The following is a 20,851-nucleotide window of genomic DNA, read 5'->3' on the forward strand; positions in this document are numbered from 1 at the left end:
TCAGGCCTAAACTAGAGGTGCAACATCCATCATCCATCTTAAAATTTCTACCTCATCAAGGGACTTTCTGCCTCATCTCCACTTTCTAGCAATCCCTGCCTTCCTCCTTCACAGGGTCCTGGGATCAGAGATTGAAAATACCTGGTTGCAAAGGCTCCACCGACTCAGTGTTGAAAGTGGGCAGCTCTGGAATAGCACTGCTGGGGGCAGAGGGTGCAATGCCAGGGCCCAAGTCAGCGCTGTACATGAGGTCTGCAGCAATGCCAGGCAGGTCTGGCAGGTAGGAGGGCACATCAATCTCAGGGACCTGGCCCAGATCTGGCACATAGAAGTAATTTTCAGCGACCTAAAGAAACCCAAACCAACAAGGTAAGACAGTGAGTATGTGCTTGTTGCAAACAGGGGCACTGCAGGGGAACAATCTGGGCAGCAGTCAGAGCTGGGCTGGTGTACCTTGGTACATCAGCTACCCCTACACCTCTGTGCTTAGAAGTTACCTCCTGCAGACCAGGCTTGGGAAAGGTAGACTGCAGAAGGAAGAAGTGCAGGACTCTTCTTAGTTTCACAGTAGCAAGTGAACTCTGAAGGGTTCATGCACTAACTGCTGCAGCCTAAATAAACCAGTCCCTTCTCCTCCAGAAGAGGATAGTGCCTGAACCATTTCAGAGATTAAAAGGCAGAAGCACAACCCAGCAGTTACAGGGGGTTGCTGCTGTGTTTAACACACAGGCAACATAGTAGTGATGGTGCACTGTGAATAAAGAGTTCACTATATACATTATATCCACCAGTTCTACATGATAAGGAAATGATTCCCAGGCTCCTTTTCCCAGTCCCAAATGACACTCCAGCAAAGCTGGTACACCCCAGTTATGGCCTTTATAAGGTGCCAGTCACATGTTGGGGCAACTGGGTTGCACTGCCTACCCCATGTGTACACTAAGCACAGCCCTTAGCTCAGTCTGGCTGGCCCTTCTGTTTGCACCAGCAGGCACCCCTTCCCAGCAGGAATGATGGGGATGCCACTGCACCCCAGGGAGCTTCTAGCAGTGGCACCTCACCATCAGACTCCAAGGCTCAGGAGTTGGCACAGGGGAGCTGATCAAGTGATAGATCCTCCAAACCTCCCTACAGCCCTGAGGTCAAGCAGCAAGGCTGAGTTGATATCCCATCCCATTACTCTCCTTTCACCACTCAACAAAGGCTTGAGCAGAGAGAAACGCCTGCCAAGTGTGAGGCTTTTGTCTCACTCATCAAGCTCACACCAGGACCTCAAGCACAAACCCAGGCAAGATCCTTCTGATAAATGAGGTACTCTGCACCCCTGTAAGGGACTATTGTCCTAACTGCTCACCAGCCTATCAAAGTCCTTTCTTTTCAGAGAGCTGAGCACAACCCTCTGAAATGTAAGCAGCTGCCTCTCACCTGTCGGTCTAGCTGTCCCCTTTTGGTGATGGAGAGAGGTGCATCAAAGAGCTTCTCTTCTGTCTCTGTTTCTAGAGCCACATGGGTCTTGGTCACTGCTCCAGCCAGGGGATCCAGGAACACATACTTCTTGTACCTAAGGGCAGAAAACAAGTATTTTAGTGAGAGCCAAGGCCAGAAGTAACTGTACACAAGAGGGCCTTGGAAGCAGAGACCTGACTTCACTCATAAAGATGGAACATGTTGGGCCTTTCAGGTTCCTTCTTTTAGCTCAATTTTCCTGCCTTTCCCCTCCACAACCAGGAGGCAAGCAGCTCCCCACCCTGCCAGTGCAGCCTCCAAACTAATTCTAAAGCAAAGCCCCACTGTAGTGCCACCATGACCAAGCTCTCCCCTTTCCACCACCTGGCCTGAAACCATCCTAGAGTCTGCAGCAGGACACCAGTGACTTGTCACTCAAGGTCCAGGAGGACAGACAAAAAGGAGAAATGATCCATGGCTCAGGAGAAGAAAGACAAGGTCCAGCAGCTGAAAGCTCAAGACAAGCTTAATATAGCTTTTCAATAAGAGCAGAAAGAAGAACCATGATGTGAGCTCAGTGAGAAAGCAAACTGCAGTGAGGGAGGTGGTGGAGACATTGAAGCAGCAAAAGCAGTAAAGTAATGCTGTGAGGAATTGTCAGCAGTACCTAAGCTGGCACACAGGGCAGAGAGGGGCAGGAGTGACTGTATAGCTCAAGGCTGGAAAGAAATTAGATGAACAATAGGAAGAACTAAGCAAAAGAAAGTGCAAAATTGGGTTGAATCAGGTGAGTAGAGGATCAGGAGTGGACAAAATAACTGCTTCCACCCAAGGCAAAGAGCAGGGAAGTTTCCCAGCTGGAAGGCAGCAAAGAGGTATCAAACCCTGTCCTATCAAGAGCCTGCTAGGTAACATCCCCAGGAAAGCAAGCAGTCACTGCAATGCCTGAGGAAGCGAAAGCTCCTCTGAGGATAAGCAGGGGCAGGTGAGCAGCACAGCACTGCTCCAGCTCTCACAGGTTCTCGGTGGTATTGAAGAGTAGCAGGGAGCTGAGGGAGCTGATGTTCCTGGGAAGGCTGCCAAGGCCTTCTTCTGCATCATCCTCCTGGTGAATTTTGGTGCTCACGCACACAGGGAAATACTTGAGCTTTTCCTGCAAGAAGACAGATAAAAGGTGGTAAGACACTAGAACCATGGCTGCTGAGGCAGTTCTCCCCAGCCACCACAACCCACACTGCTGGCTCCACTGTATGGTCTGGGAACCCTGCTATTCCCTCTCTATTTCCTTTTGAGCTAGGAAGTATGTGGACAACATTGCAACCCCACAATCAAGACAAGTGTTGGCAGTTCAGAGTGGTGGCAAGCGCTTTTGGTGCAGTGGAAGGGTCATACTGAACACTGTTACTCTAGCAAGTATCCACTCTGGCTCTATAGTCACAGGCAGGGATCAAGCACCACAGCCTAAAAGGCTTTTGTTACAGTGTCTCCAATTACAACACATTTTCATGCAGGCAAGAGTTCCCCACACATCTCTATTACCTCCCCTCTGTTGCCTTCACTTGATGTTTTAAGAGCTGTGATTGCACTGGTGGGGTAGGCAGGAAGGCAAAGGAAAAAGAGGTTAAGAGAGAACAGAGTGCCTGCACTAGGCAAGAGATCAGGCAGACAGGAGTGCACAGGGTGGAACGTGTGCCAGATGGTTTTGCAAAGCCTGAGGGATTTGCAGGAGTTTTCAACTCTAATGAACTGAAATCTTCTCTCTCTCGGTTCTAAAACTTCATGCATAATATATAGAGCTCCCTTTCGAAAAGGACTTATTACATCTGAGCTGCCTGACTTTTATAGAGCACAGGAGTTGCCATCCCACATCAGACCAGTGTTTCAGCTGGCGTGACAGTGCCCACTACCACATGCTCTGGGGGATGAAGCTCAGCACCCACAGCACTCTGCTCTAGAGGGAGGAAAGGCATCAGTTCCTGAACAGAGACACTTTGGGATGAACAAACCTCCACCTCAGACCCCTCTGTAGACCCCTCCTCAGCCCCTTCACAATTCTTTCTCCACAACTAAGGAAAGCAGCACTATGTGTTCATACCAGGAGAAACCAGAGCACTTTGTCAGGTTAAGTAACTCGCCACACCTGCGGCTTTTTCTGCCACCAGAGGATGACCTCTCCAAATACTGTCCACAGCTTCCTACGGCCTCACTGCTTCTAGCATCCCTGCACCACCCCATTCTCTGAGTCCCTCTTCCCTCCTTGTCCTTGTATGGGAGAACTGGAGACCACTGGTGGTTCAGTTTTAAGACCACATCTCAGGGACACAAGCAGTTCCTGCTGATTGAAATTTCAGTCTTGAATCTGGTAGCCAGAAATCCAAGGAAATAGCTTAGTCACAGTTCAGTTAATCCACTAAGAGTTTATATGATGCTCTGAGACTATAAAATGCTATAAGAAAGGACTTGTAAGGCTTTGATTTAATTCAGGTTCCAACCTGTGAAAAATACATTGAAGTTAACACCTATTTTTTTATGAAAGCAAATAGGCAAAAATATATAAATTCTTATTTAGAGATTGTAGAAGCAGATACTTAAAAATAAAAGTTCTTTTGATCATTAGTATTCATTTCCCAATGTTTAATTTTTTAAGCATGAGGGAATACTGACTTTTTTTGCTAGAACTGTTCAGACACACTTTGCCCTCAAGTCATTTATTTATCTTTTTTAATTCTCTCTCTGTATATTTCAGATTGTGCATCACTGTAAGGGTACAGTGAGAAAACAACCATTACCTACATTTACTTACAAACCTCATCTAAGGAATTTATAAAAGCACTAAGCATGAGTATTCTGAAACGTGAAATATAATCCTTTTAATTTAAATGCCATCGAAGTGCTGGTCTTACTCAAGTACCTAGATATGCTATGAAATTTGGAACTTCCACACACTGTCAAAAATATCCTGCAACTGTGAATTCTACAAAATAAGGTGCCATTTAAAAATTTGTTTTCTTATAGGAACATTAAGTTCTTAAGCCAAAGTTTGGCAGCCTTGACATACTGAAGTCATGGAGGTTGCTTGAATGCTCAAATACCCCAACCTGGGGTCTGGCACCTGGCAGGATCACACCCCCAAGGACACTGCATTTTCAGGCATTTTTCTTCCAAAGAACCTACAGTTAAAAATATATAAATTCACTCTGGTTTTTCAGTTTAATTAAACACACACTATTACAAATGGAATTGGTGTGATGTACCAGAAATCCCAATCCCCCCACGCCAATGGAGTGCTGAGGCCAGCTGGGAAAGTATTTCAAGATGAGCAAGTGACAAAAGCCTGGTTTAGCCTCCACATGCCTACAGTGGGCTCTGGGAGAGGCAGAATTCACAAGGACATGCCATGTTACTGACACTTTTGAAGCTTAGCAAGGTTACTCCAGCAGTGGATGGTAACTTTTGCTTGGACTTCTTCCAAAGCCTAGGCAGACCACATCTCCCACTCTGTTTGCCAGTCTCCTGAATGGCATGTGCAGCACCCACACACAGCTCCCACCACAAAGGAAGTGCCCAGTGCCTGGGAAGCCCCACAGGGCTGCAGCCACTCCCTGCTGAGCCCTGCCCTGCTGCTACCACTGCAGTGTGCAAAGCAATGGGCTTTCCAGGCTCACCACAAGCACTGTGTTTCTGGCACTCTTACCCATCAGTGCTTACCTTACCAACCTAAACAGCATCCTCTCAACAGCTGAGTTTTCACTTGCTTGGGGTTGAGGGGGCAAGAAGAAATTCTAAGGGGGAAGCATTTAAAATCAACTGCAGAACCACACACATTTCCAACTCAGTTGCTTACCCCCCAGACAAAAACCCTAAAGGCTGAGCACAGGCTGCCACCCCTTCCCCTCAGACTGACATTAGCAGAGTTCGCTTTCCTGATGAGGTGTTGTGTGCACGTGTGCAAGTGGAGTTTAGCAAAGGCCACTGCAACTGCTCGCAGAAAGAGGCTCTCATCAGAAGTGAAAACAGGCAGTGAGCCTCTGCTGAAAGCCCTGAATAATTGAGGAAAGCATAACAGCAAACATTAGACTTCTTTCTCCCTGTCACATTTCATTACTGCAAGGCACATCCAGCTCTGTGCTCAGCTATGGCTGAGAAGGGCCTGTCCCCCTGGAATGTGGTCAGAGCTTGGCCATGCTGAGCCCCATTCAGCACATCAGCCCCTCCATCCTTCACCAGCTGACAGCAGCATCACCCACCCCAGGGAGGAGGTCGTGTGTGTGAGCTTGGAAACAGTGACAACTGCTGCATGAGGCAGACTCAGCAAAGCCAGAGAAAGATCAACAGTCCCAAAAGAGGATCAGAAGATGGGTCACAGGAGGGGAGCAACAAACATCCCCCATGGCCTGAAACCAAGCCCCTGTGGTGATGGCAGCTTTAGTCACAAAGGGCAGAACATGGCAATGGTACAGAGACTGACTGGGACTGGAGGAGATGGCATCCCAGGCACATGGCTGTGAGGAATGGCACAAGGAGCCTACTGGAGCCAGCAGGCCAGATGAACAGGCACACCATTTGCTCTTTGAGGGATACTACTTTTTAACAGCTGATGCTCTTCTCAATCCCTTCCCTGTGCAAGGGGCTGTACTTCAGCACCAGCCCTTCAGGGTGGGAGCCCATCTCCCTGTCTGCTCCCTGCCTGCCTCTGCTCCCCACCCAGCCAGAGGGATGGGGCCACCAGCCAGACAGCAGCACTCACTGGCCTCCCTGCCAGACACCAGCACGTCCCATGCAGCTCTGCCTGTGCTACTGCCAGGACTGGAAGGAAGCAGCAACCCTGCTCAAGTTTGCCAGCTCTCCATTTGGCCAGCAATCCTGCTCCCTTGGCCTGGCTGAAATATTCATAACCACCTCTCTGCGTGAAGTCTCAACTCCATTAACACTTAGGGAAGTTTAGCATGATAAATTATTCAGTGGCAGCTTTATTTTTGGCCAAGTCACACAAGGATGAGGAAGGAAGTCTCTTTAGGGGTGGAGAGCAGGGAAGTTGTCAAACTGATCCTCAACCTGCTAGGAACAGCACATCTGCTACTCCTGACACAGCACATACACAGCAACTTTTAAACTTGAAGCATGGCAACTCTTCCTCCTGTCCTTCCAACCCAGGGACAATGCCCAAGTGCAATGATTTCCTGGGGCAGAAAAATGCTTTATTGAATGACTCCTTTTTCTCCTGACACGCTCACAAGCCTCCTTACCTTCCCCCCCTCACCAGAGTTATATCAGAGCCTTCAGAAACTATTTCTGAAACTATTATGAGCTTGATCACAGCTGCCTCACTATGCACAGCCAAAGCCTTAAGCCCAGGCACAGCACCCACCAACACTGCTACAGAAAACAGCAGCATTTCAGGAAATGGAACTGCTCCAGAGACTTGGCAGTTCACAGCCACCCAGACAAACTCTTGTACTGACATGGCCCTCTCCAACTGGCATCTCCATAAGCCTCCCAGTCTGACCTCACACCCTCCCCACTGACAGGCCCAATGAAAATATGTTCTACTCCTAGCCTATGTCCCAAAGCCCTGGCCCACTTTATCAAAGAGATTAACAGCCTCCAGGTTTCTCTCTGCTTGTCCTTCCCAAGGTCTGTTCTCCTCCTTACCTGCAGAGCTTTTTCATCCAGCATTTGGTGTTTGCTCTGAATCTTGTGTCTTGGCCATTTCTGTTTAGCTGGGTCTTCTGCACCAGCAAAAATTGAACTGTACTCCTGCAGCCGTTCAGGGGCTGGATACTTGGCACTGGAAAATACCTATGGAGAAACAAGGAGGGACTAAAAACCCCAACAACAAGGCAATCCTATGATGCAGAAACACATGGAGAGGAGCAAACATGCAATCTGTGCTGCCAGTGGGAATGGACAGCCTTGGAGTCAACAGGCTCCTAAGGGCTATGTGCACAGATCCAAAATGCATGGGCTGCCACTTCTGAAACTGGAATTGCCAGAGCTTTTCTCTCTCTCTAAAAAGACTAGAGATCACTGGCAAAAATGCTTCCACTGGCAGGAAAGGAGTTGGAAGTACCGTATAAAATGGAGCAAGAATGGGGAAAGAAGGATTTTCACCAGTTTTACATGGCTTAATGGGATTAAGATGCACTAAAGGGAGTCTCTCTGACAGCAGCTTTCATTCAAGTAAGTGTCTATGAGCTTGAAGTGAAGGTCTTAGTTAGGCTTAGCTCAGCACATTCTTTTCTCTTTCTCAGGAAGCAGCTGGGACAGAAACCTATAAAGGCTACATAAAGCCTGGAGCTGTGTGGCTCATGGGTCTAAAATTCATCCACTGGCCAAATCAGGAGTGGGATTCTCACCACAATCCTGCTCAGCAGTAAGGCATGCAGAGGTGAGTGGGCAGCAGCTGTAGCAGCTGAGCACCTTTTCTTCTCCAGAGCTTATGTCAGGAGCAAAGAAAGAAGGAAGAAAAGAGGCCATGCAGCCTTCACTGAAGTCACTACCTTAATAGCCTTCTTGCTGCCCTTTATCTTCTCAATCTTGGCCTGGGCGAGCGTGACTCTCTCCCCAATTGCCCGGAGCTGTGCCCGGCTGGCCTCCACCCGCTGAGAGATCCTAGGAGGCAAGAACACTTCTTGAGCTGAATAATCAGTGCTTCTTTTCAAAACAGCAGCTCCCAGCCCCTCAGAGAAGGATGTGAATCTCAGGGGAGCGGGTTGTTTTACAGTGAAAAACAGTGATGGTTGAGCCATGCTTGTATCCATCCTATTGAGAGCTTTAGGTACTCCAACATGAAGTAGGATTAATCCATGACTCACAGCATCATGTTCCTGTAGCTGTTTGAAGCACAGAAAGATGGTAAACTATCAACAGACACAGTGTTGATAACACAGGGATCATTTAATTATTGCTCAGCTTAGACAGAGTCAAGACTTTTTCTGTCTCTCACCCTACCACAAGGAGTTGGGAGGGGACACAGCCAGGACACCTGATCCCAACTGACCCAAGGCATGTTCCAGACCATATGGCATCATGCTCAGTATATAAACTAGGGGGAAAGTTGGCTGGGGTCCACTGCTCGGGGACTGACAAGCTTCATCGAGCTGGTGGTGAGCAATTGTTTTTATTTGCATCACTTATCTTTCGTGTGTTGTATTTCTCTCTCTTTTTTGTTATTTTCCTTTATATTACATTATTATTATTATATTTCAATAATTTAACTGTTTTTATCTCAACCCATTAATTTTCTCACTTTTACCCTATTAGTTCTCCTTCCCCCACCCTGCAGGGAGTAGGGTGAGCAAAGGGCTGTGTGGTGCATATTTGCCAGATGCAGATAAACCATAGCACTAGATCAGCATCAGACTGCTTTGGGATGCTGGGAGCAGGCATCAGCTACAGATAATGATGGAAGCACCTTCTCAAAGAGGCCTCCCTCCCCATGCATAACCAGCAGATTCTCCAGCTACAAGGTCAAAAGCTGAAAAGTCATCTGAACTTTTACCCCAGTTCCACTGGATCATTCTGTGCCTGTAAAAAGCAATCTCAAGTATTGTCTTTAAATTTCATCAAGAGTTTCTCTTTGCTTTTGAGAAGAGAGCTCTCATGTTCTTTTTCTGCTCTGTCTAATTCCCTTCAGTAATGAATTTGAGATCAGCAGTGATCCATGATTCCCAATCCCAAACTGTACCAAATCCATCTTTTCCAGTATTTTCACTTTGGGCAGCACATTCTCTATTATAGTGTAGAAATATAAAGCCCCCCCCTCAATGTAGATAGTGAAAAACAGCAAGAACAAGCAGCCTATTCTCCTTGTACCATTCTGAAAAAAACCCCTCACTTGCTCTAAACTGGAAGTATTTCTGTTTGTTTATAGCCATGCTCTCCTCTTCCTGGAGGCATGAAAAATTCCTCCTTATGCATATGGCATGATAGCACACAGCCTGTTTCTACCTTATTCTGCTTGGAGTGGGAGATGAGCAAAATTGAACCTCATGAGATTCTCCCTCTCAGAACTATTCTCCATTACCCCATTTTATTTTAAACACAGTCTAACAGCTTGTATTTTGTACCAACACTGAGTACAAATCTGTTCATGATTTCCATCCCACACCCTCCCTCTGCCTCAGTGGAGTAAGTTCACATCACTTTTACACTTGATAGGTTCTCAGAGTAGTTTCTGTTGTTCCTTTCAGTCTGCATTTCCTAGCACCTGTCTGCAGCAAATTTCATGTGTCACAGGGCTGTCCCATTGCCTTGTTTTGTTCAAGTGTGAGATGCCTCTGAAGGACCTAAATCTTTCCTAACTGCTCTCACCAACAGATTTTCCCACCTCACAGTTCACCTCTTTTCTAGAGGTTTCATAATTGTATTGATTGACACTATTTCCAGTGCTGCACTCTAGGGGCATCTGACTATTTTTGCTTCCTTCAAAGCTGAAAAAACCTAGTCATTTATTTCTGCTTTGCTGCTCTCCTTCAAATCAATGATGCAATTTTCTCTCTCACCTGAGAGTAGACCTCTCTCCTAGAAGAACTCCACAAAGCTTTCCTGAAGCTCCAAATAAAAGTGAGGTATCAATTGCCTCTTAGCCGGTACCCTGCTGATTTCCAGACACAATTTTCAGGATCTGACAAGGCATATGTTCCTCTCCCAGAAGGAAGTGCTAAGCAAACAGTAATGCAAGCTCAGGCCTGGAAACCAGTAAATGTTCTCCTCCCTTTCACTTCATGAATGTAGTGAGTCCAGAGAGGCAAACACCTCCCTCACTCCATTTCCTGCCCCACATTATCCCCAGGTACCAACCTCTTCCCCTCCCTTCTCTCACTCAAAGAAAAAAAAAGAGGGGAGACATCCAACCCCACTGCCCACCAAATATCATCAGTGAAAGGAGACTGTATCAGGCAGCCAGCCTGTTCCCAGCACAAGCTGGGGAAGTTGTCCAGCACCAGCTCAGGTGTTTCAAACCATGATGGATCTTCTCTGAGGCATTCTGTACATTCTCCTGTGATCTCCTGCTCAAGGATTTGACAGGCCAAATCCCACTGACCTTATAAGATCTGCAAAAAACCTTCACCTGAGGTGGTACAGATGCAGGCCCACAACACAGAAGGAATACATATCAGTCTAGAGAATTATTTGTTGCTGAACAAGATAACTTGGAAATAAAAATTAAACCCCCTCAATCCAACCAATTGAAATTCCATGTGTACAGGCTGCTAGAAGTGCATGACTGTCAGCATGAACAGTTCAAGATGTGTTAGTTAGAAGAGATAATACACCATATATCTTACAAAAAAAAAAAAAACATGGAGAAAATCTCCTCATGTTTGATCAGCTATTTCTACTGCTGTGGAAACTGAACTTACTCAAAGGACTCAACCAGTTTCTGTACAGAAAGGGAACAGGAAGGAAGGGATGGAGGGATATGGCCAAGGGGCAGTACTGGAGGAAAGGTGGCATTCAGGCCTTAACTCCCATTAAAGGGAAGACGAGGATAATTAGGACAAGAGGGATTAAGTGTTAATAAAATGGCCCAATACTGCCTCTCAGAACCAATTGCTCAGGCAGCCAAAACCACGATGAGCATCTGAACCTACCCCATGCCTATTTTCTTAGTCATTGCTGTGTTATTTTGCTCTCAGTGCTCTTTTCTGCTTGAGAAACGCCTTTAGTTAAATTCAATATGACTTTGGAGTTGCAAAGGAGCAGGAGGCTACAGCCCCTCCCTTTCAGCAGGATGTGCTTCATTCAGGACAAGTGAAGGGGGGAGGGGGGGTCTGTGAAAAAAGGAGAATACATCACCTACCTTCAAATGCTGGGCACTGAGCCAAACCTACCTTGCCCTCCCAGTGTTTTTCTTTGGGGAAGCAATACACATGGCAGATTAAATCTATCTAGTGGATTATCTCTTAATCCATACAGACTTTTATTTTTTGATCTAAGCAGATATTAAAGCCAACCTTTCAGCTGCTTTGATTCAAGCTTTCACTTTCTCTTGTCCCTCTGAAATATTTTTGCCCTCAAGCCCTCTGCACTTCACCCCCAACTTAGTCCTTGTTTCTCCTTTGTCCTAAAATCCTCATCCTGCTGTGTTTAAGCCATTCTCCATTTTACAGGCAATTTTCTCACACAGCCACAGCAAGTTCCAGGAATACTTCCTCCCAATTCTTGGGAACCTCTTGGGGGCCTCTCTTGCTGGCTCCCTATCCTCTGTACATCTGCAACCACAGAGCAGATCATTTCCTCTTACTCTGTTATAACTCCTCTGATAAATCTCACATTCAGATGGCTACTGAAAGACCTCCTCTGCTGTGTCTGTGTCTATTCATGGTGGAAAATTCACTGTTTCCTTACTCCCACAGGAAAAAGATTTGAGGCATTAGGAATCTGGCATCCAGGACACTGGATACTGCCTGATGGTACTGCCAGCACTGGCAATAATGCTACATTTGTATGGGAGTGTCCATGCACTTCACAGTGCCAACCAAAAAAATGGTGATTTTTATCATCTATATCTGCAAAGGATCATCCAGCAACAGAAAAAAAGTTTAAAATCAGAGACAGTTTAAAGATAGGCCAACAGATTCCAAGACTGGTGCCTGAGAAAGACAGGAAGGATGCAAGGAAGCATCACAGCAGCCAGAGACCCTCTGCTCTCTATGTTTAATGTCCACGTCACCCAAAAGTGACAGGGATGACAAAACTTCTGAAATGGGAGAGAGTAGGCAAGCTGCACACCAAGGTGAACAAGAAAGGTTAGGCAACAGAGGCTGGAGCAAACCTCTCTAGAATACCAAAGAACTTCATTTTCATGTCTGAAGTATAAAAGTAAGTGATCAACCAAGGAGAAAGAACATTACAGAGCAGAATGAGAAATGAAGTTGCACAGGAGGATAAGGCAGACGAAGTATTAAATTACTTTTTCCTTAAATGAGGACTGTACACATCACAGAAAATCAGGCTTCTCATCACCTCCCAGCCCAAGCTCCAAGCCTCAGAGATAGCAGGGGGATGCTTGGCATTGCTGTTCTAAACTTCAGGGTACATACAGTAAATTTATTCTATAAAACCTTGGCTTCTTGCCTAAAAGTCAAGCTACCTTTTTTCTTTTTTTTTTTTTGTGGGCTAAATGATGTATGCTTTTATTAAATTTCTCCCTTACTGCAGGAGGCATGAATAAGAAGGGACTGAGTTTATGGTTGTTGTATTTAATTTTATTCTCAGATGCTCCAAGCAGCTGGTACTGGAGCAGGGTAACAAGGAAAGAAAGTGTCAAAATGAACACTGTGAGAAGCCCACTCCCCACTCTGACTCAGTGCTTCTGCCCTTGCAGCTGGCAACATCTCAGGATCGAGATGGAGAGGGGGAGGAAAGTCTAAGACACTTATGGTTTACAGTGATCCAGGGAAGCATTCAAAATCAGCTCACAAAGACAATTCACCTCAAAAGTTTGAAAGGCAAAAAGGAAAAATACATACTCTTATGAAGAGCCAAACACATTCAACCACTTGTCGAAAGATCAACTTGTTTGCTTTCTGCTCTTCTCTCTCCATATTTAAGCAGTTTTTAAAGTCTTACTTCTTATCTGAGTAAGTGTAATCAGAAACTGTCATCATACACCGTCTCTGACAGAAAGAACTCCCAAGTGAGGCTGTGTAATCAACGTTCCTTCCTCCATTAAGGGTTTGGGTATTATACTAATTAATGTTTATCTCACTCTGATTGCTCCTCAAGCCTGATTTGCAGGTGTTTCAGCATTTGCACATTGCCCTGTTCCTGTGATGCTGAATGGTCTTGCAGATTTGAGAGTGATCAAGGTTGCCAGGTTATCCTCAGCAGGACCCAGCATATATCACTTTCCACAGGTCATGTTCTCACACAAAAACCATTTTATTTTGATTTTTAATCTCTCATTTCAGAAGTCACTCCCACTACTGTGAATTAAGTTTATGTAAAAACTGGAAACTTAGAATTTTAACCTACCATCACAGCACCCTTCTCCCTCTTCCCCTGCAGCTTGCTCTCTTCTCCAGAAAAGCAGCTTCTCTTTTTTTCATTGTAGAAAAAGGTCACAAACAAGTTCCTCTTTAACCTTCCAAGCTTTTTACTTGTCTCATACCACTGACTGGTCTGAAAGCAGATGCACTTTCGTTTCTTTAGAAGAAATATATATTAAATAGAAAGTCAGTGTATACTATGCAGAAAGTTGTGTTTGCAAATAAGGTACACCATTAGATCTTTAAACTATACAGGCTACTTTTGGTGAATCTCCATTAACAGTGTTAATATACATCTACAACACAGGTCCTACCATCACAGTAACAACTTTTGGGAATGATGACTTTAGGAACTCCATTACTTCTAAATGAAGCAATGGAGAAAATGGTTCTTTACCAGTACTGCTGGAGTTTCCTCAAGTGACCTTTTGAGTTCCTCCACTGACAGTGGAATAGCTTCTCAAAGCAGCAGCCACAGGAAGAGTCTTGAGATATCAGGCAGGAGATGACAGTCAGTATAGAATCCCAGTCATAGAACAGCTTGGCTTGGCAGTGACCCTTTAAGGCCATCTAGTCCAAGCGCCTGCAGTGAGCAGGGACATCTTCAGATGATCAAATTGGTCAGAGCCTTGGCCAGCCTAGCCTTGAATACTCTGAGCAACCTGTTCTGGTGTTTCACCAGCCTCATCACAGAACATGTCTTCATTATATTTAGTCTGAATCTACCCTCTTAATTTAAAACCAGTACAGGCTAAGAAGTTTGTCCTCGTCTTTCTTATGAGCCCCTTAGGTACTGACAGGCTGCAATGAGGTCTTCTCCAAGTCATCTCTTCTCCAGGCTGAACAGCTGAACCCCAGCTCTCTCAGCCCTTCCTCAGAGGAGAGGAGTTGTAGTAACTGATACTAGTACTGTAACCAGTAAAAGTCACTAGTGAAGTATAGTTTGTTATCTTTAGAGTTTCCACTCATCCTTAAAAAAATTTCTTAAGTATTTACTCACTGAAGCTTAATCTTTTGTAGTAATAGCCTCAAGTGTTTTCAGTTTTGTTCTTCTTTTTTTTTTTAATTACTTGTCAAAGGAGGGCTAATCCTGTTTGGACAGAATTTTACAAGGCTGTCAAAAATAAATTTTGTTTCCATGTTGCTTGAAGTAATAGATCTTGCTTGGCAGATCGCTTGAGAAGGTGTTTTGGCACCTTGTAACCTTAAATTAATCAACTGTGTGTACACAAAGATTAGGTTTCTCATTCTCCCATCAAAGCTCCATTCTCAGGCTAGCCAAAGATCTTCTCCCTGTTCCCATTGAAAAGAAAATGTGTATCACTACAGAGTCACAGGAAACACAAGCAGTGGAGAAATGCCCAAGTGACCCTGCTGTGAACTATATCTGGGGTAGGGAGAGCTAATGTCTTTAAAAAGATCTGAGATTCCTCTGGATCATTGAGGGTACCATGTCTGATTCTACACAGACAATATTTCTGTTACACAGCTCACTCTTACTTGACATTATGCTCATTTCCCTACCAGCAATAGTCACAGGAGGCAGATCAGCCTGGACTGGAATGTCTGATCTGTGCCCTCTCTTAGGTGGGGCTGCAAGAGAAATTCATAAGCCACCAGCCAGAAATACTGTTTCTTCTGAGCTTCACCTGAAGGTAGCAACAGCAGAAGAGGAGCAGTGACAAGCAGCCACCCCAGCCCTTTTAGGCTTGACCAAAGATATGTTGCCATAATCATGTGGGAGGAATGACATTTGCAGAGCCTTCCTCCTCCTGGCCAGGCAGTCAGGAAGTTTCTCTTCATTCCTAGCTTTCCCCCATACCTTCCAAATGGTTTTAAATCAGTTTTCTCCACCAAGGTAAGTAGTACTCAGTTACACATGTGTAACAAAACACAATGAAGTGATCATCTCTAAAAGTCTTGCCCTGATGCGAGGCTGAAAATATCAGGAAAGCTGAGCTCCCACTCCTTTATTGGGATGGAGGTTTTTCATACTGTGACAGCACACAGCACAAACACTGCTCTTAGTCTGCTGATCTCACCAAAACAAGCCATTGTCATCAAGAATAAGAATGCTGAGTAAAACACACCTGCCTCCAGAGCAGAAAATGATTCCTGGTGATAGCAGTTCACATTCTCACTGTTCTCCAAGAAAAGCACTGCTTTTCTCTGCATTTAATCAAATATCCTCAGAACTTCATAGCTTTTCACCCAAAGATCTCCAAGCAATTTCCAAGTGTTAATTAAGTCTTGGTTGCTTGCGAAACCAAGAGTGGAGTCATTTGCTCCCTGGAACAAAGAAAACCTAAGGAAATTCACAGTACAGTCTCAGCAGATCAGGTTTTCAGTCCATTATTCACTAACTTGACCAATTTTGCATTAATTCACAGGACTTACCACATATTTTTCAGTAGCTGCTTAATTTTTCATTTTATTGAGTTTAAGGCCAACTGTGCAAGTTCATATGCCCTTTTCAATGTCTTGCCATTGCCAAATCAATCCCACCGTTGCTTGCCAGAATAAACTACAGCCAACAAGAACTGACACAAAACACTGACAATTCTCTCACCACCACCACTTCTTTCTTGTGATCCAAAATGTAGCCTTTACCCACATTTAGGACACATGTTTACAAGTAAAGGCTTTTGCAATGACTTGAAATTTTCTCCACTTCCAAGTAGCTGATGGCAATCACATGAAATTTTACTTGCAGGTCACAAGTTGAACCCTTCAGTCTCCTTTTCAATAAAATATATCTAAAAGCTATCATTTACAAGCTAATGCTTACTCTATAAAAACTGCTGTTCTGCGCAATTGGACTTCAATATTCAGGAGAAGGAAAGCCCAACCAAGAAAAAGGACTTGCTACCATAAAATGTTTGTTTAAAGACAACTACACTTCATGTCTTCTCAGAACTCTTACTTCCTTTCTGACTTTGATCACATAATAAGGGTCTGCCTCTGTGGTCCTCCCTCACTGTGCTGACCTGTTGAAGCTGTAATCAGATTGGTAAATTACCAAACTGGCCTTTAAAGTATGACTTGGAGTACCCAGACCATTATTCTGTTTTGCACTCAGCACTAGGTTTCTGCTTCTCATGTTCTCAGGGATTCTCAGGGATCATGCAGTGATCCCTGTACTTTTCAACAGCTTACATCTCAGTGAAAATTCTATTTCGTTGCCCTCACTGCTTCTGCTCAGCAATGACTCTCTTCAGCATCCTGGGAGAACTCTGTGGATTCCCAAGATCCACACAAAATTTTGTTACAATTAAAACAAGTCCAACTACATAAGATAGACTTTCTCAGAAACAGTTACCAGCCCTTTGCCAGTTACAAAACTTCTTTGCTAACTTAGCTTTTCCCTTCCTTGCCTTTGCTTTCTAAGTGAACTTCTCTTAACAGATCTTCTTCCCAAACAGGCCTCCTTCTCTTAAAGGAAAGATTTCTTCACAAATTTTTTGCAAATGAATTTTTTTTTTATCTAATAATATTTACTCTTCAGAAACAGAGGTTGTTTAGTGTTACTTCTTCATTTTCCTACAATCAATTGCAGTCACGCTCAAATCTCAAAAGTTACCTTCTGTGATTTGCCCATCAACAATTTGAGTGTGCTTCTTTAACAAATCAGAACAACTCTTTATGACACCTTATCCATCTAACACCTTTCCTGAGTGATTACAGCACTTTCTTACTTTCTTGAGGGATTTCTAGTTACTCTTCCACTAAAAACTTTGGGCCACAGGCAGAGATGCTCCTAACAGCATCAAAAAGCAGATATCTCTCTGCTTGCACTGACAGCTGCTCTGTCATTTCAATGAAACAGTCTGAGGCACATCAGCGATCAGACACCTTTAGAATTGGTCTAGACACATGATTTCATTTCCCCCATTGTCATTTTAAAGATAATTTTTTAAAAATCATTTTCCAGGCACTAACTCACAATTAGTCATTAAGAATGGAAACACTATCTTCACAGTAATACCAGAACACATTTGTACAGTGTACCTTCCAAATCTCCTTCCCCACCCCAAAACTGCCAGAACTGTAAATTCATACACTTAGCTTAACCACTATCCCTGTGACACACACATGAAATGTTCTTGTGACAAATGCTTTGACAGCAGCTAAACTCCTCATCCCAGCTTAAAGTAAGCATGAAGTGTAATGAAGGGCATGATTGTGGCTGTGTGGTTGTTTGTTCCTCACTCCCTTAATTGCCTGGGTGCTAGAAAAAGGAAAGAAAACCCTGTCTGGTGCTCAGTTGTGAGCTTCTCACCCTCCCTTCCTCAAAAGAAAAAAGAAAAAAAAAAACCACACAGAGTCTGAATTCGCTCCAGAACTAACAAAATCCAGGATGTCACTCTCAAAAGTATTGTTGAAGCAAAACCAAACTACCCAGTTACTGGGACAAAACAACAGAGAGAACTGCACTGTGGAGACCACAAACTTCCTTGCTTTTTGGTACCGAGCTACTGGAATGTTATATATATATGGGTATATATATTGGAATGTTATATATATGTCACAAACAACCAGAAGGCTATTCCTACTGCACTCACACAGAGCAGAAATGCAACAGCTTTACCTCCTCTTCTAAAAGGAATGTCTTGTTAGGAATGCCTCTTAGGTCCATCAAGCATGTTTTCAGATTCAGCTTTGCTGGTCAATCTAAAACAAGAGTCCTAGAAGTAAATTAAAATGCAAATACCTGGTTTTATAATGCACATTAATCCGGAATAAGGATCATATTCTTGGATAAATTAAGAAAGGAATCCAATTCACCATGCTGTGCCAGGCAGAGTAGGGGATAAAAATTATTAATGACACAGCATGGTGAATTCCTTCAATAAAATGTTTGTCTGGTGGATTTAGAGGAGGGGATGAAAGTTCCTGGAGCCTGAATTAAAGAATTTGGATGGTATAGTGTGCTAAAGAGAAACCCCAGGTGGGTAATTTAGGTTCTGGAAGATGCAGATGGAAGAAAATCAGAAACTCCTTCATTAGCACCTACAAATAGGTCTCCTGTCTCCAAAAGCACTGCTCTGTCTCCACTGTCAATTGCATTTACACCTAAACCCTTAGAACCTTCCCCACTTGCACAACCTGACAGCACCACAACAAGAGAGAAAGAAGCACCATGGAAAGGGAATCTAATGCACCAGCCATGTGTGAAGAACAGACCTTTGGCACTGGTGTTCCTCCCCCACTCTCCCCTCAGTGTGCACACCCCCATAGAAATGAGCCTGTAATACACATTTCAAACCACTCAGTGTTATTTTCCAGACAGCTTTCTCCATGCTGGATCCCTAATGGAAGTCATGCCTGTAAAACAAAATTACTTGTTTGAATCTCTTCCTCCAGGGCTGACTGAGTACACAAAAGTCATCCATAGGAACAGAAAATTACTACAACATATGTGAATCTCCAGTGTCTGAAGCTGGTTGAGAAGGTAGAGCTATCACTTTGGGTAATAAAAGAATAACATGACAGATGTTACTGTATCAAGAATAGTGGGAGTGGGAGAATCCAACAATATTGCCAAAGCCATGGGCCAAGAAATAAGGGAACACTTCTGCTGTGAGGCACACACAGCCTCACACTGCTGTTATGACATGCTTCTCCTTGCCTATTTCCAGAGAGTAAGAGCCACAGCCACTTGCAGTCAGGGACTGAGGGGTAAAGGAATTACTCTCTGCATGGAGAAGTTCATAAGATCTTTGCCAAAACCCTTTTAATTAACAGAGACTTACTGCTGGACAAAATTAGCTCACAAGAACTTGAAGGCTGCTACTCAATATTGAATTTTCTCCAACAAGGAACAGAGTACAAACAAGAGACTTCCCTGTCAGCATTAAAAAAAACCCCACAAACTAAAATGAATGAACAATTCATATGTACTGAAATTACCTTAGTTTCTCCTTACTGTTTGCCTTCCCTATTGCCCATACCATCTGTTTTAAAGCAAACTGTCTCGTATTTCCACAAGATATTTCACTACTGCTGTAAGAGTAGAAAGAATGTTCTCAAGAGCTCCCTAAAGTCTGAAATTGTTGTGTGCCTCCTTTTGCTTAGCAGGTTTGAGACTAATTCCAGAAGTAGGAGAACACCTCTGCTGTAATTTTGCACAGGTCAGGTTCCAGAAGATCTTAAGCTTAAGGATTTTAGCAGCATCCAGAAAGAGTTGTGACCCGGTCTCTTGAAGAACAGTCACACTCCCTTTGCCTTTTTATGGGGGTGTAGGATGCCTGCTAGTGCCAGCTGTTCCCAGCCTCCTAAGCATGATGATCACACCCTTGTGTCACCTCCTAAAGTCTTCTTTCTACACTCTAGGAAGCTTTCTGAAGATACATCCTCACAAGCTGTCAAAGTTATCTTTCAGAGGATCATGGCAGCCATAACAAATGAAAGGTGCCTTACAAAGTGTGTGCTACACTTAAAAGGAAAATAAATACACGTTACTTGGACATATATCTACAAGAATAACAACTAGCTGCAGGCAAAATGTCCCCATTCTCCATTTCCTCATGTCTGCAGGAGACTCCATTCACTCTTTACCTCACTGCTTCTGCTTTATCTTCCTGGCAGCAAACAACTGCTCCTACAGCCTCTCAAGAGAGGTACCTGAAACAAAACTAGACCTAGCATCCTTTTTCAGATGACCTCTGGGACAACTTCAAAGTACCATGAGGCACCTTGTTTTTAAACAAGAGTCATAACACTCTCAAAATAACTGGAGAAAAATTGATTCCCTGTGCTACAGTGCGTCTCTTGGTGTAAACTCACCTGCATGGTGAGCCCTCCCAGTGGACAGCTCTCTTCCTAGAAAGATCAACCCTTGCAGCCAGCAGAGGAACACACACAGTGCAGTGTCCAAGCTCCAAGCTGCAACCCAGAGCCCCAGTGCACAACAAAGAGCACAGTGCAGCTTGCAGCAAGACCCTTCTTGGCAAGTTTCCATTCCACAGACCTCCTAAATGAAACACATTTACACTGATGTACTAGTCCCCACTTCCATTATTGATGATCATGACTAATCACAGTAGTAAATTTAAAACAAAGAGGTCTTTAAAACACACAGATGTACCTCATGATTAAGATTGTGTTGGTATTTTCACTTTCAGAAGTACATCTCAGCTCTGCTCCTGTCATAAACATCCCTCAAGGCTCTGCTGCCCAGCAGCTACTCCTTACCTTATCACAGCCTTACCAGATTTCTTCCCCACCCCAAACAGCATTTCCACAGTGCTTCTGTTTTCCAGCTACGCTTTTCAGAGTGCAGCTCTCAGTTAAACTTTTGCTTAATATTAAAGCCCTTTTCAAATATGTAATATGAAATTAGTTCAAATCCAGCTGGGGAGGAAACAGGATACACTGGTTTAGCAAAGTATTATTCCAGACAAGCAAAA

The 20,851-nt window shown here is 44.2% G+C and overlaps 1 protein-coding gene across 3 annotated transcripts in view; it reads right to left on the reverse strand.

Moving 5' to 3' along the window:
* WASHC1 (WASH complex subunit 1) overlaps positions 1-20,851 on the reverse strand; it is a gene marked incomplete at its 5' end in the record, with an annotated part of 38,489 nt that overhangs the window by 3,195 nt on the left and 14,443 nt on the right. For all 3 annotated transcript variants that reach the window (XM_084206046.1, XM_084206047.1, XM_084206045.1), the window contains 5 exons: positions 142-346; positions 1,426-1,561; positions 2,463-2,599; positions 7,099-7,245; positions 7,947-8,058. In XM_084206046.1, coding sequence (XP_084062172.1) covers positions 142-346; positions 1,426-1,561; positions 2,463-2,599; positions 7,099-7,245; positions 7,947-8,058 — 737 coding nt within the window. The remainder of the gene's footprint in view (positions 1-141; positions 347-1,425; positions 1,562-2,462; positions 2,600-7,098; positions 7,246-7,946; positions 8,059-20,851) is intronic.

Source organism: Fringilla coelebs (assembly GCF_963513975.1).
Source record: "Fringilla coelebs genome assembly, chromosome: 5".
In the NCBI taxonomy this organism is placed as follows: Eukaryota; Metazoa; Chordata; class Aves; order Passeriformes; family Fringillidae; genus Fringilla; species Fringilla coelebs.